The sequence below is a fragment of the Trachurus japonicus genome, chromosome 12, assembly GCF_045865225.1.
Source record: "Trachurus japonicus isolate A0001 chromosome 12, Traja_1.0".
NCBI classification, from domain to species: domain Eukaryota; kingdom Metazoa; phylum Chordata; class Actinopteri; order Carangiformes; family Carangidae; genus Trachurus; species Trachurus japonicus.
Window position 1 is genome coordinate 1,680,618 of NC_140918.1, and position 16,136 is coordinate 1,696,753.

Genomic DNA, 16,136 nt, shown 5'->3' on the forward strand with positions numbered 1-16,136 from the left:
AAACCACATATTAATCATGTCAAAGCAAAAATAGCAAAGATTACTGCAATTTTGGGGAAATCAAGACACATTCTGGACTATAAATCACTACATATTCTGTATAATGCACTCATAATTCCATATCTAAGCTACTGTGTGGAGATATGGGGTAATACCTACAAGTCCAACCTACAGCCGTTATGCACATTACAAAAAAGAGCAATAAGAATCGTCAATAACACTGGATATCTTGAGCATACAAACGCATTATTCATAAAAGCACACACACTGAAATTCACCGATCTGGTTAAACACAAGACAGCACAAATCATGTACAAAGCAAGATATAACCTTCTTCCGAGTGAGGTACAAAATATGTTTATGGAAAGGCAGGGTGGGTATAGTCTGAGAGGGGAACTGAACTTTAAGAGAGTTAAAAGAATAGTTCACTCAAAATTGAAATTGCACTCATTATCTACTCACCCTCATGTGGACTAAGGGCTGGGAGAAGTTTCAGAGTTTTGTAGCTTCTCGAAGCTTCTGCTACAAACAATCTTGAAATATAGACTTATTTAATTTTTTCGGGACAATTTCGCATTTCGGGGCTTCAATACAAGACGGACATTACATACGAGCAGCATGGAGGTATTTGGATGTTTTTTGGTGTGTCTTTTTGTTATGAAGACAGTTGGTATCCATTTGTAACCGTCATATGGACATGCACTGCTACGCCGAGACCCCCTGTAACTCAGAGAAGCCACGGAGGACTCTGAAACTTCAATTTTGGGTGACCTATCCCTTTAATATGTTAGAATTAAAGACTAACCATCTCGTAGGCCAGCTCGTAGGCGTCGGGGTTGAGCGACGGCACCAGGTGTATCCTCACTCCGTCCACCAGGCGGCGCACTCGGGGGTTCTCGTCGTTGTACTCTTTACAGAGGAACTGCATCAGCAGGAGGAGGAGCTCCCGGCCCAGCGCCTCGTTACCATGGAGACCGGCCGTGTACCGAAACTCTGGTTCACCTGGAGACGAAAAATTATCAGTCATTTATTAAATAAATTCCACCTGGCCTGATGCTGTTGTTGTCAGGATTGCATCATGGGAAACAAAGTGTTCGGTTTTGAAGTTGGAGGAAAATTTAGGTGGAATTACCACCGATCACCATCATCTTTTTATCATTATATTATATTTAGTTTGCCATTTTATTTAGTTTCTGATCCTTGCATTGTTTTACATCTTCCTCCTCAATCAAACTTTGTGGCCAACGATTCCTGTTGGACGGAGTCATGGATCGTTACCAGAACATTTACAAAGCTTGTTTAAACTGGAGGAAGAGGATAAAACAGACTGAAGCTTGATTTTAAACAGACATCTGCAAGGTTAAGCTTAAAACAAATGTTTATTTCTGTTGCAGGTGTAAAAGTAGCTATGGCATTCACAAAGCAAGGAATTGAAAAGTTGGACAAGTATGTCTCAGTTTAAGAAAATGTTTAAAAAAGAAAAGATAAGCATCTGTTTTCTTGTCATTACTATGTTTCATCATTCTCAATATTTTGAAACAGAGAATAATATTGGTGTTGAAGTAAGCCAATGTAATTATAACAACAGAGAGGAGCAGGTATTATAAGTTTTCTTCATCCTGCTCCTTTTCATTCATGGTGACAATGTGTAGCTACATTATGTAAATATGTGCAACTATGTGAGAATGTAAACCATGAATGGAATAAATCGAAATGAAATGAAAAAAAATGGAGTTTGTGTTGGTCTCACTCTCTAATTTGTCTAATTTAGCACCTAAACATACGGACGATGACTCATTTTATCTGGTTGGGAACCATGAAGCACACGTAGGCGCAGGACAAAATAGAAACTTTGATGTGAAGCGGGTCTTTTTTTTTTTTTTTAAAGATTTCTACATGTTTTATCTAATTGTTTAATGTCTGTATGTTTTTTCTACCTGCCTTAGGACAACGGATGAAAATTAGCAACTGTGCTAACGCTGGTATATTTATATTGATCCTTTTTGCTGACATGTCGATTAATGTGTCCTAAAATGATTGACTTTGGACTTCTCCATGCAAGGAGAGTGATTGCACTATGTTGGAAAAATGTAGAAGCACCATCACTGGCAACATGGAAGAAGGAGTTGATAACTTGTCTTGGACTGGAGAGATTGACATATACATTGTTAAAGGTAAACAGGAGGAGTTTGCTTGTATTTGGGAATCATTTATGTCATTCCTGACCAATGAAATGGATAACACTGATTGAATAACAGGTTATGAAATGATCCTGCCTTTTATTTAATTTAATTTAAATTTATTTTGTTCCATTTTATTCTTATTTATTTATTTATTTAATTTACTCCATTAGTCTGATGTCTGATGTATGATGTCCCTGTCCATTTGCTTTTTTATTTTATTTTTTTGTCTGTTCGAGGGGATATGGGTGAAAATGTTTGTACATTTAATGTTGAGTTTAAAATGGATTTGAAATTTCAATAAAAAATATTGTTAAAAAAAAAAAGAAGTGCATTGTCCTGATCAAATAAATGAATAAATAAATGAAATAAAAAGAAGCAGCTCCCTCTCGTACCTGACTCGTGCTCTCCGGGGTTGTCGGAGATCTCCATGGCGTACATCTTCAGGCCCTGAGAGCTTTTACCGATGTTGTAGATCCTGGTGATGTTGGGACACTCCTCGTTGATCACCTTCATCATCTGGACGAGAGAAACATGGACGTGATGTTGGACTGTTTATAGAATCATTGGTTTGTTCATTTAGTTTCGTTTTTTTAAACTCTACACTGCAAAAACTCAAAATCTTTCCAAGAATATTTGTCGTATTTATTGTCAAAATGTCTCATTTCTAGTCAAAACTAACCTCTTTCCACTTAAAATAAGACTCATCACCTAAAAATGAACTTGTTTTTAGATCATTTCACTTGTTTCAAACTAATTTTCACTTGAAATAGGTAGAAAAATCTGCCAGTGAAAGCAAGTTTTTTGTGCTTGTAATAAGAAAGAAAAACTTGCTCCAATATCAGATTTTTCTACTTATTTCAAGTGAAAATCTGCTTTAAATAAGTAAAAAGTGTCTAAAAACAAGCTGCTTTTTATGTGAGGAGTCTTATTTTAGGTATAATGAGATTTGTTTTGACTGAAAATGACATTTTGCCTAGAAATAGGTCAAATATTCTTGGTAAGATTTTGAGTTTTTGCAGTGTAAACAACAGACCTGTCTCATCTCCTTGTAGTTGTGGTGTCTGTAGTCCAGATCGTCCGATGGCGTCACCTCGTTCTCGCTGCGGTAGCTGCCTGGAGGAAGCAGCACAGAGACGGGTGAGAAGCTGCTGCTGCTCGGATGTTGGTGTGTTAAAGGACAATTCCGGGCAAATTCACCTCGGGGCTGGATGTTCCTAACATTTTAGGTCTAAAAGAATGAATCTGAAGATTTTCAGTTTAATGTCTCCTGTTTTGCGTTAGTTGTGTCTGTCTCTGCATCGCCACGGGAGAAATGAATGGGAGCGGATGCAAGTTCCGCTGCTTAGGCTGTTTCCATCCCTCAAAGCCGCAATTTTTTTCCACAGAAAAAAAAAATATATATATATATATATATATATATATCTGCAGAGAAACTCCTTCATTTCACCAATATTTAGTTCTGATAGGCTAGTGCTATTCCCCTCTGAGTCCGGGGTTAGCTGTTATCAACATCCGGGGTCTGTAGTTGACCTACTGACCTCTGACCTGGATGATGTCATCTCTGAGCGCCGCTAATGCTACGGTTTGTTTCTGCGTGTTTCCGACTTGTCAGAACAAAATGAGCAGCTGGATGAAGTTCAGCTTCCACAGGCTTCCTCTCCTCAACCTGGACTCACTAAAGCTCCGGCTAGTTGAGATAAAAATGGACCCGAATGCCGAAGCAGAATGATTATTATCAGAATGAGCCGCGCGGCGCTCAGAGATGACATCATCCAGGTCAGAGGTCAGTAGACATAGACATATATACATAGACGCCGCATTGACTGCTGCCTTCCACTAGAGAGACGTGCCTACAGGGCGGCCATCTTGGAACAGGACTACTCACTCCTGCAGTGCATTACTTCCATAGAGGTATGATGTAAAAGTGATCATAATTCGCTCAATTGTCAAGCTATTTTCACAGGGTTTGTTTGTAACAAATGTCAGACATGATAAATATGTAGATCCGGTCTTTATTTAAGGTTTTTTTTTTAAGGGTATATATTATTATATTATAGGCTATTATTATTAGTGCCTCGTGCTGGGCAGCCAGCCAGCCTCCCCTCCAGAGCTCTGACAACACACAAAACACACTTTGCTCGGCACCAGCACCGGTACCAGCAACGATGATTGCATTGTACCGGTACCGATACTGACGACGGCAACAAATTCACGTAGTCTGCTCTCAGGACACAACCACAACACAGGCAGCAGACAGCAGACAGACAGCTGCCCCTCATCAACCGGAGCACCAGCACCGTAACCGGGCCGTTGCTAGGGACGCCGCTTGTTAAGCCGTGCCGGTAGTTTTCTTTTTCAGAGGTAATTTATAGATTAATAACGTCGCATTTTAACCAACATTTTGTCTCAAATGAGTTATTTCACCAGTAAGCAGCTGTGTAATAGGCAGGATGATGTAGTGAGCTGGTTAGAATGGAACCTGGACTCAGAGCTGAGGGGCTCTGTCCGTCCTGGGTTTATTTCACTATATAACAACCTGCTGCTCACTATATATTATCCTTTACTTACATCTGACCTCTGAAAAGTGATTCTACAAGATCTGTTTTTTATGTTCCCCTTATTAACACATCCATATGCGGCACCGAAGTCTGGTATATTTTCCGAAGCTTGTCTGCTGATAGCATAGGAAAAAAAAGTAAAACCAGCATTTTCAAAATATCCAAGCATCCTGTATCATACCTACATGTCTGACGTTTTTAACAAATCAAACCGTTTGGAAATCGGTCCAAAATTCAGCGAATTTGAGGTTGAGGAGTTCCTCTTTTCCCCATAGCGGCATGCACTGCTGCCTCTGTCAGTCCTGTTCCAATATGGCGGCGCGTAGGCACGTCGCTCCACAGCCAATGCGGCGTCTATGTATATATGTCTATGAGTAGGTCAACCTACAGACCCCGGATGTTGATAACAGCTAACCCCGGACTCAGAGGGGAATAGCACTAGTGTATCAGAACTAAATATTGGTGAAATGAAGGAGTTTCTCTGCAGATAATGTGTTATTTAGAGGCTGCATTCTGCTGGGTGAGGAAATGATCGAATTTTATGATAGAAATAAGGTCCAGGTTGTAAAAAAAACTGTAATTATCCTTTAAAGTATATCAAAATGTGCCTCAGGACCGGTCTGAGTACTGCAACACTAGTTAATGCAGACTTTCTTTCTGCTGCTTGTTTTGGGAGATGATGGAAACACTGAGCAGATTGTCTGTGGTTGTGTAACTCTGTTAAACACGGAGGTTTTGAGGTTCTGGTTGTGAAACAGGGTTTTTGTGTGTCATCGTTCTTCACTCAGAGTTTGGCCAAAGTTGTGTTTTTTCTTCCAGCTGTGACTCATCGGGTCATTAAACCTTTAAAAAACCCATGAAACATGAAAACTCAACAACAACGTTTTTGTAACTCAGCGTCTTGTGGGAGACTTAGTTTTTCTTTTCTTTTCCCTTTTTAGTCTTTACTTGAACTTAATTCATCTGTACCAGTTCTCTTCTTTTGTCTCGCTTTCTTTTCTCACCTCTTTTCCTTTATTTATTTATTTAGTGTTGTTATCATTACTTTTACTTTTTTTGTTATTTCTATACCTTGCACAAGGTATGTGATTATTATTTCTTGACTGTGCTTCAATTATGTGTTAGATCAAGGTGAGGTCATGTTATAAGCCTTTCGGGTTTCAGACCTCACCTGCACATTTCTTTTTCATATCTCTCTTACTAGTAAGAGAGATAAGTAAATGTTTTGTTTTATTTTTTATGTGCAAATTAGGGGTTGGCAAAAATATCGATATGGCAATATATCGCAATATTTTGTATCGCGATACAGTATCGATATTCAAAATTTGAATATTGATATATCGATATTCAAATTTTTCGATTTTTTTAAAATAATAAATCATGTTTCAGACGTAAATCCAGTACGACTTCCCCACCTCTGCTCCGCGAGGTGTCACTGTACTGCTGCCTCAGACAGTGTGTTGTTCATGCAGATATGTTGTTGTAACTTGCGCTTGTATAGTTACAATAAAATGGCATGGATAATTTGAATTACATTGTTTTGACTCAGTTTGTCCCATGAATTATCACGATCATCTGATGTACATACAACTCGGATTTTAAGATGCATATTAATGCCTTTTACATTTTTCAGTGTAGAATATCGCAATATATCGCAAAATTTGGATATCGCAATATCATATTGTATCGTGACTCAAGTATCGTGATGCGTGTCGTATCGTGATGCCCACCCCTAGTGCAAATAAATAAAGTGTAAAAAAAGAAAAAGAAGACAGTGGAGATACTGACTGGGCAGCTGACAGGCCAGGACCTCGGCTCGGAGACACAAGCTGCCGTTCCAGCTCTGGGGAAGGATGCGCATGTAGCGAGCCACCACGGGCGTCGTGAACTGGTTCATCACCGGCGTGTCCTTGTCCACGTTTCCATAGAACAGCTGGAAGGAGACAACCACCACGGAGAAGAACAGACAGACCACCACAGAGAAGAACAGAGGTGGTGAGGAAACATCCTGGTTCAAACAGCAGCATCAGTGTTGTTTTGTATAGCTAGAGCACTGGAAAAGAGAGTAATGACACCACCATTGACTCCCGTGGTAAGGGTTTAAGGGTTTAAGGGTTTAAGGGTTTAAGGGTTTAAGGGTTTTGCGCCCCTAGTGGCAGGATATGGGTATTGCAAAAGCGCCCAGAAAACCCATTCACTCTAATGTCCATTGTCTAACTGTGTCTGTTTCTGCCTCACCTTTGTATAATAGCTTGTATTCTGTGTATTTTATTACTTTTATGTTAGCCTATATGTAGGGACTACAGATGGAAATTAGCTCGGAGCTAAATCTGGTGCAACCATCTTTTCATTTTTTTTTCCTTTAAATGATTAATGTAATTGCACATTGTCCCTTATTAAACTAATAAACTAAACTAATGTAGCCTATGTGTGTTGCCCACTTGCTTGTAAATTGATGAAAACGGCCGTGTTTTTGTTTTTAGGTGACTTGGTCATATCAGATTATACTTATAATTTGTTTATTACAAATGTGTGTACTTTTGTGTGGTTTTTTTTTACTATCCTATGTGTTAATGTTTATCTGTAAAGGATCCTCAATGATGCTATTAACGTGGGTGATCTATAAGTGTCCCTTTAAATTATTGAAAACACTACACTTGCTCATTCACCAACAATGCAGAGATGTCAGTTCTTGGGCGCTTTTGCAAAACCCATATTCCTCCACCAGGAGGCGCTGCCATTGGACCAATGCTGTCCTTACTCTCTGTTACAGTGCTCTAATTTTGTGTATTTCCACCCACCCACTCAGCGTAGCCGTCGTGCAGCACGGTCCAATCACGGCTGTCGTTACTGAAGGACACGAAGTAGGCGGAGACAAAGTCCTCACTGGGAAGACAAACAGATTGATTAGTTCTTAGTTATTAAAATTAGCTGCAACTCTACAGAGCATTGTTTTGTTTTTTTTGTCCCTAAGTCTTAAAACCAGCCGTCAGGACTTCCTGTCACTTTGTGATGTCACAACTAAGCCCCGCCCCCTCACCACCTGGACCCACCATCCAACAACTTTGCAGGATTTTTAGTTTCTCTGAGTGTTTTATTCTGAAATCTGCTCTGTTTTTATTGAATCACTTTAGAAAACAGTCAACCAATCAGAAGAGAGGCTCAGAGCCTCCTCCTCTCTTCTGATTGGCTGACAGCGACCTGCTGTTACTAGAGCTCCAGAGAGAAGCTGAGAGAGAGGAGATGGAAAACTACACTGAGATGGTTTTTACATCTCCTCATGGATCAGCCCTTCAAAGTAAAAGACAGGAGAGGAAGAAGGAAAAACAGGACCTTCAAAATAAAACATAAACATCAATTAATCTTCTCTTAACGGGGATATTTGTAAGTTTTGCTAATGTCATCATTAGCTGCTGTTTACTCACTAAGGAACTTTGTCAAACTCACTCTCCAGATGTGGAAACACACTCTCATGTTACCTAATCATGTCTTTTCTTCTATTAAAGTTAGCATGCTAACAGCTAGCCCCTGGTCAGGCCCTTTAAATGCTGCAGTAATCTGTCACAGGATGAGTTAAAACTATGAAGTTCACAGCAAGTGTTTCTGATAAACATCGCTGGTGTTCGTACACTTTTCGTACACTTTTTCAAGTGGGAGTTTGGAAAAACCAGAGTTTCGAGTTGTCTCGAACGCAGCATTAGAGCTTACAACGATTGAAACTGGTGCATTCTGGGAGATGGAGTTTTGAACGGACTCACAGCTGCTCTGAGTTTTTTCCCTGAGTGATGACTCCGCTGAACTCCACCTCTCGACGGGCGTCCACCTCGAACCAGTGGTCCAGCTCCTCGGGCTCGGCGCACCAGGCGCCGCCGTACAGGTCGTCCTCGTTGTCCGAGCCCTGCACACCGCCACGAGGTTGTTTTAGAAGATTTCATTTTCAGTTTTCAACTTAAAGGAGACATATTCTGCCCCTTTTCCACAAATTAAAATAGTTCCCAGGTGTATTCTGCTTTGGTCAAAATCCCCCAAGGATCAAACATCACAGCTCTGTTCATCCTCTCTAAACAGCCCTGTTCAGAACGGCTGCTTTCAGTGTCTGTCCCTTTAAATGCAAATGAACCACTTCCTTCTACCAGGTAGGGGTGGTATTATGCAAATTCAAATCCTAGTTACATCATTATCAGACAACTGAGGGAACAGCTCATAAAACCACATGGATTTCAACCTAGGGAGCCTGAAAATTACAGATTTTTTTTTGTCAATTCTCACATTTTGGAGTCCGGAAGGCAAAACAAACACCCAGATATCTGTTAAAGAGCCTTCAAAAAGTGATGTTTCCATAATATGTCCCCTTTAACAAGATATACGTACATGAAAATACAGAAACACAGCTCCAAACCCCTTCCTTAACCCACCCATCAACAAACTGAGGTAGAGAAAAAACACACAAGGTGAATGTGAGGAACTTCTTTTACAACACTACAAACTACATTTTACAACACACTTATGTATGTAGCTAGTACTGTCTGTAGTAAGTGTAACACTGAACAAAAAAAGGCCTAAGTCGTTATGATGAATGGAGGAGAAGTGTTTTACATTGAGCACATCAGTGTTCAACTGGTTCTTATACAAGTCATATGATGGTTTGTGTGTGTCATTTGGAAACAAAATACCATTTTGAGAAGAAATAACATTGTTTTGAATGTAAAGTTTCATTTTGCAGGAGAATTGAGGGGTTTTGCCCGTTGCGTGTGTGTTTTTTGATTTGTGTGTAGAGTTCTGAGAGTATGAGGCATGCTTTCAGAAAATGTATCAGCCTGTATCTGGAGTTAATAGTGGCAGTTAGACTCTGACCACACACACAGAGTTGACTTCCTGTGTCCTACCTGCATGTTGAGTCGACCTCTCTGAGCAGCGAAGCCGTGGTGAGACTGAGAAGACGCCAGCAGCTGGTCGTCCTCCACCCGGTGGGACTCCAGACCCAGAGGAGGACACTCTGTGAGGACGACACTCGTCTGAGACACCGGCCGAGTCATCCCTGTGTTCCCCGGGTCATCCCTATGTTCCCTACTTTGTATGGGACCAGGGAACATAGGACCCTTTTTCTAATAAAGGGTCCTATGTTCCCCGCTGTTGCTGGTCGATGGACTCCATCTATCTACCTGTCTAGCCTCTACCTGGTCTTTTTACTAAACTTAACCAACTCCTTTCTTCATTGCACTGCAAAAACTCAAAATCTTACCAAGAATATTTGTCTTATTTCCAGTCAAAACAAATCTCATTATAGGCTACTTAAAATAAGACTCATCACATTAAAAGTAGATCGTTTTTAGACATTTTTTTACTTCTTTCAAGCAGATTTTCACTTAAAATAATCTGATAGTGGAGCAAGTTTTTCTTTCTTATATTACAAGCACAAAAAAAATTGCTTCACTGGCAGATTTTTCTACTTATTTCAAGTGAAAATTAGTTTGAAACAAGTGAAAATGATCTAAAAACAAGTTAATTTTTAGGTGATGAGTCTTATTTTAAGTAGAAAGAGTTTAGTTTTGACTAGAAACGAGACATTTTGACAAGAAATAAGACAAATATCCTTGGAAAGATTTTGAGTTTTTGCAGTGTGCCTAAACCCAACCAGTGGGACGATTACACTTCTCACTCAAAGTCACAACTCCACTTCCTTTTTCTAAAAAAGGGTCCTATGTTCCCCGCTGTTGCTGGTCGATGGACTCTCTACTTATCTGGACTCTCTCCATCTATCTACCTGTCTAGCCTCTACCTGCTCTTTTTACTAAACTTAACCAACTCCTTTCTTCATTGCCTGAACCCTAACCAATGGGACAATTAGCCTACACTTCTCACTCAAAGTCACAACTCAACTTCTCACTCACAAATAGGCAAAAATCTGCAAAGTCACAACTCCACTTCCAGGTATGGGTACAAAAATTGCATGTTCCCGGTTCGGACACAGCGGGGAACATAGGACCCTATTTTAGAAAAAGGGTCCTATGATCCCCGCTTTTCCCCAAAAGGACCAGGAGAACATGCAATTTTGTACCCACCTGGAAGTGGAGTTGTGACTTTGCAGATTTTTGCCTATTTCTGAATGTAAAGTTGAGTTGTGACTTGGAGAAGTGTAATCGTCCCACTGGTTGGGTTTAGGCACACTGCAAAAACTCAAAATCTTTCCAAGAATATTTGTCTTATTTCTTGTCAAAATGTCTCATTTCTAGTCAAAACTAATCTCTTTCCACTAAAATAAGACTCATCACCTAAAAATTAACTTGTTTTTAGATCATTTTCACTTGTTTCAAACACATTTTCACTTGAAATAAGTAGAAAAATCTGTCAGTGAAAGCAAGTTCACTTTTGTGCTTGTAATAAGAAAGAAAAACTTGCTCCACTATCAGATTATTTTAAGTGAAAATCTGCTTGAAAGATGTAAAACGTGTCTAAAAACAATCTACTTTTAATGTGATGAGTCTTATTTTAAGTATAATGAGATTTGTTTTGACTGGAAATAAGACAAATATTCTTGGTAAGATTTTGAGTTTTTGCAGTCCAATGAAGAAAGGAGTTGGTTAAGTTTAGTAAAAAGACCAGGTAGAGGCTAGACAGGTAGATAGATGGAGAGAGTCCAGATAAGTAGAGAGAGTCCATCGACAACAGCGATGTGTGTGTTCCCCAGTACACTGCAAAAACTCAAAATCTTTCCAAGAATATTTGTCTTATTTCTTGTCAAAATGTCTCAAACTGATCTCTTCCCACTAAAATAAGACTCATCACCTAAAAATTTACTTGTTTTTAGATCATTTTCACTTGTTTCAAACACATTTTCACTTGAAATAAGTAGAAAAATCTGTCAGTGAAAGCAAGTTCACTTTTGTGCTTGTAATAAGGAAGAAAAACTTGCTCCACTATCAGATTTTTCTACTTATTTCAAGTGAAAATCTGCTTGAAAGAAGTAAAAAGTGTCTAAAAACAAGCTGCTTTTAATGTGATGAGTCTTAGTTTAAGCAGAATGAGATCTGTTTTGACTAGAAATGACATTTTGACTAGAAACATCTTTACCTCCAGAACATTTTGAACATGAACACGAGTCTCTTACTTTTAGGTTCAGAAGGAACGGAGATCTGCTTCAGCCTCTCCTCCTCCTCCTCCTCCCACTTCTTCCTCAGCCGCTCCGCTGCAGCGTGATGAGAAAACAGTGTGTGTGTGTCAGTGTGTGTGTGTGTGTGTGTGTGTGTGTGTGTGTTCAAAACATTTCCATATGTGCTGTACAGTGCAGCCGCAGCGTCACATTCACATTCACATTCCTCGTGTGTTTCCTCCATGAAATGTGGGTCAGTTCAGTTCAGTTTGTCTTATGTAAAGGTCGTTGACACACAAAACAGTTATTACAGTCTAATCATCACAGGAAGTCTCCTCTTGTCTCCACTAATAACTAAGGATTTAAAGGGAAACTCTGGTGTTTTTATTAAATGTTTCTTCTTGTAAACACTTTTATGAAAAGACCAAAACCACCTTGTTATGTAGCTCTCGGCTTAGATTTAACATTTTCAACACCAGATTCCCTGAAAGCTCAATGCTTTACTCAGCTGTTTACTGCTTTTAAATGTGCATTTTAAAGTGGAAAACTTAAACAGGAACTCTGATGTGATTTGATCCAGTCATCCTGTTGTGTTGCTGTGAGTGTTTCCAAATGACACAGCAATTTCCTAAAACTGCAGCTCTGCAGGTTTTTGACAAACAAAAGAATAAGTGCATCTGTTGGGGTCTAACACAGATTACATGGTAGGTTTGGATTCAGACACATTCATTGTTAGTTTTTGGTCTTTTACATTTGGTTTGATAACAACAAGAAAAAAATATGAAATGTTAAAAAAAACGGGAGAATAAAAAAACCTTTTTCTGCCTTTTCCTTTCGAGCTCTCTCCTCCTCTTCCTCCTGCTTCTTGGCAGCCACTGTGGAGGGAGAAGCACAGACAACAGCTCAGTCACTGACCTGCAGGATTTATCTGTAATATTATTATTAATATCAGACTGGGAGTGGGACGTACGGTCGGCGTAGTCGTACTCTTCGTACCACGGGCCGACGAAGGGAACCGTGGTGGTTTCCTCTGAACCAGGAGAAAAACACAGAGACTTAAAGATAAAAACTAAATATTTCAGTGTTACGTAGAAATGGCTTTTGTATTTAAATGTTGATCCTAAATTGAGTTTATTTAAGAGAACTTACCTGGGATGTACATGATGACCTCGGTGGTTGTGGGTTTCTTGTCGTCTGGAGAAAGAACAGTTTGTGTTTTTATAGCCTACTTTTTAAAATCTAGATGATGAATAATCAGCAGTAAAAGTAAAATTATCGCGTGACGGTTTTATGTTAAAATCGAAACTAAAAAACGCCATTTTACTCTTTCTTTCCCTTCATGTCTAACTGAGAACATTAAAGCTGAAGCTTGTTGTTGTGATAAACTAGAGAAGATGCTGGTGAAACGTACGTCTGGCGTCCCAGTAGTCGACATCGGGCTCAGCCAGAGGTTTAATCGGCTTCCTGTCTGTAGGAGAGAAGAGGAGATGCTGTCAGTTTTAAAACTTGTTAATCAATAAAACAAGATAATACTAAAAGTTTTAGTTTCAGTCGTTATTTCTGAGCTGGTTGTAGATTTAAAGGAAAAGTGGAAGTGGATGACTGTTGTTTGAGCTCAGTGTTTGGTCTCCACCAGCTCCAGAGTGAGCCAGGTATAAGCGTCTTTACGACAATACGCACTAGAGCTCATGGGAAATGCAGTCTTCATTCCAGCAGAACGCTATACCACTTTTGTCCACAGGAGGCGCCAAAATCAACACAAAGTGACAGTTCTTTGTAGATGGTTTAACCAAGCATCAACCTCAAAGGCTGCAGTTCCTCTCCTGACCACTAGAGTGAGTCTCCATAGACTCCTATGCTCTACATAGGCTCCTCCTCTTTGACCATATTTGGATTATCTGGATTAGAGGGGGCGGAGTCAGACTCTGCCAAGATTGACTAATCTGATGTTTGTAAAGTCTACGCATTAGGCCTATTGGACAAACATTATTATTTCTGTGTGCACGTTTTTGTAACTAGTCATAGTTATCGTACATGTTAGCTTAGCTGCTACTGTTAGCTGTCCCAGCAGCAGCTAAGCTAACAGCAGGACGTCAGCTGTTAAAACCCTCCCGTTGTCGGACACGACATGAAACTACTCCAGTTAGCTCAGTCATGTTGGAACTAAGATATCTGCTGGAAACTTTTTTTTTCGTGGACTGTTTATTGAGTTACTGAGCTATTAAAGATACCGCTAATGCCCAGCTAATCCACGATAACCATGACTAATTACAAAAAAGTGCACACAGAAATAGTAATGTTTGTTCAATAATGCGTTTTATAGACTTTACAAACATCAGATTAGTCAATCTTGGCAGAGTTTGACTCCGCCCCCTCTAATCCAGCTAATCCAAATATGGTCAAAGAGGAGGAGCCTATGTGGGGCAAATCTGCTTTAAAGTTTGGGTTTGGCTAAGAGTGAATTTGTTTCTTCTATTATGTTGATTTTTATCTAAATCTATAAATATCTGAGGCTAATGATTCCACATTATTATAAAAGTTAGTGAACATCCCAACAGGAGTGTTTCCTTTCACGTTTCCAGAGTTTAACTGCCACAGGTCATTGTCTTTCTCCAGAGTTTATGAGTCTAAGTTTATTGAGCGAGCGCCAACAGCAGCTCAATCTTACCCAGGTCCGGCTCCACAGGCTCCACCCACCCGGTCGCTTTAGGGGCCGCAGGTCGGATCACTGTAAAGACAAAGAGCAGCAGTTAAAAGGCTGTGAGTCTGTTGTTTTACTAGACTTTTATTGTTCAGGTTCGAGTCCCGGTGGACGTACGTGTGTCCCAGCCCAGCTCCATCAGCAGCCGCTCCTCCTCCTCCCTCAGAGACGGGTCTTGGGTCGTCGTCCTCGGCGCCGCGGTCGTCGTGGCCTTTGTTTTCTTGGTGGGTTTTGGCGCCTTCGGCTTCTTGGTGGGTTTCGGTGCTTTGGGTTTCTTGGTGGGTTTTGGAGGTTTTGGTTTTTTGGTGGGTTTAGGAGCTTTCTGCTTCTTGGCCTTGGCATCCCTCTCGGCTGCTTTCTTTGCTCTGGCTGCAGAGGTGAAAGAAGACGACGACAACAACAGTCAGTTATAGGTTGTGAATGTATGAAAGAGAGAGAAAGAGAGAGAGAGCAGCTTCTTTAAAGTGATACGCCAAAAAATTTTTTTCCGTGTCTTGCCTCACTCCCGAGTCCATGACCAGCAGATACACCATCCTTTCGACTGTGCGTGCAGTAACAAGGGAGATAGAGCCGTATCACCCATAATTAGCTTAGCTCAAACGCTGGAAGTGTATAGGTAGTGTTAAGGCTGGTTTCTACCTCCAGATACGGATGAATTTCGTCCGTCCGTGCCAAACGTTGTCTCCGTAACTGGCCTTCATACCTCCGTCCGGTTTCACCGTTTTTATGGACGTAACGCAACTTATCCTCTAGGGGCCAGTGTGTGTCTAATTACAGCGTCGTTGACACGGCAAATGTTGCCATGTCAACGAACGCTGTCATTACTGGCACCAACATTAAATGTATTTAGAACACGGCTCTCTTGAATACTCGATTCTGATTGGTCAATCACCAATATTCTGCGGTGTTTATTTCTCGATAGACCACCGCTGACCGGGCCGTTGCTAGGGACTCCATAGCAACGGCCGACTCTGCATGTCACGGCCGCTGTTTTGCTGAGCCTCCTCCCGTTCGTGCATTTGAAGCCTTTGATAATCAATCAGTGGATCGATGGATTACCATACACGTTCCCATGTATTTTGTGTAGTCGTACCTGTCATAAACAAGAGATTATGGGGTGCGTTTGTGTCGCGGAGCTACAGAGAGGAGAGGAGCTGTGACACGGTCAGAGGTTCTGATGCAAGTTTACTTTTCAGCCACGATGTGGAAATAACTTAGGAGCCTCCACTCTCCCTGTAACAGGTTACAAGTCGTTTATCTAACATCACTATTAGTCCGAAGCTATTTAATGACGGTAAAAATGAAACATAAAGTAAATATCCTGCATAGTTTCTCTTTTCTGTGCTGCGCTGGTCAGAGCGGCGTCCAGAGCAACGGTCTAATTTTACATGAATAAAATCTCTTTTTATCATTATTTTGTGTTACATTATTGAATGATTTAGTTGTAGGCCGTGTTCTAAGCGGGATAATGTATAGTTGGTCGGTTGTTATGGAGAAATAAACCCCTTCAGTTGTATGAAACCCCTCCGCTTCGCGTCGGGGTTCCATACAACCTGTCGGGGTTTATTTCTCCATAACAACCTCCGAACTATACATTATCCCTT

General features: G+C 40.4%; 1 protein-coding gene across 1 annotated transcript in view; it reads right to left on the reverse strand.

Moving 5' to 3' along the window:
* Positions 1-16,136, reverse strand: part of aebp1a (AE binding protein 1a) — a 38,054-nt gene that overhangs the window by 7,740 nt on the left and 14,178 nt on the right. Inside the window, exons 2-15 of the mRNA XM_085792544.1 lie at positions 14,650-14,901; positions 14,500-14,559; positions 13,243-13,299; positions 12,981-13,025; positions 12,802-12,861; positions 12,647-12,706; positions 11,850-11,927; positions 9,628-9,737; positions 8,500-8,639; positions 7,543-7,627; positions 6,530-6,674; positions 3,217-3,296; positions 2,576-2,699; positions 806-1,002 (exon numbers count right to left, since the gene is read on the reverse strand). Of these exons, the coding sequence (XP_085648670.1) occupies positions 806-1,002; positions 2,576-2,699; positions 3,217-3,296; positions 6,530-6,674; positions 7,543-7,627; positions 8,500-8,639; positions 9,628-9,737; positions 11,850-11,927; positions 12,647-12,706; positions 12,802-12,861; positions 12,981-13,025; positions 13,243-13,299; positions 14,500-14,559; positions 14,650-14,901 (1,493 nt within the window). The remainder of the gene's footprint in view (positions 1-805; positions 1,003-2,575; positions 2,700-3,216; positions 3,297-6,529; positions 6,675-7,542; positions 7,628-8,499; positions 8,640-9,627; positions 9,738-11,849; positions 11,928-12,646; positions 12,707-12,801; positions 12,862-12,980; positions 13,026-13,242; positions 13,300-14,499; positions 14,560-14,649; positions 14,902-16,136) is intronic.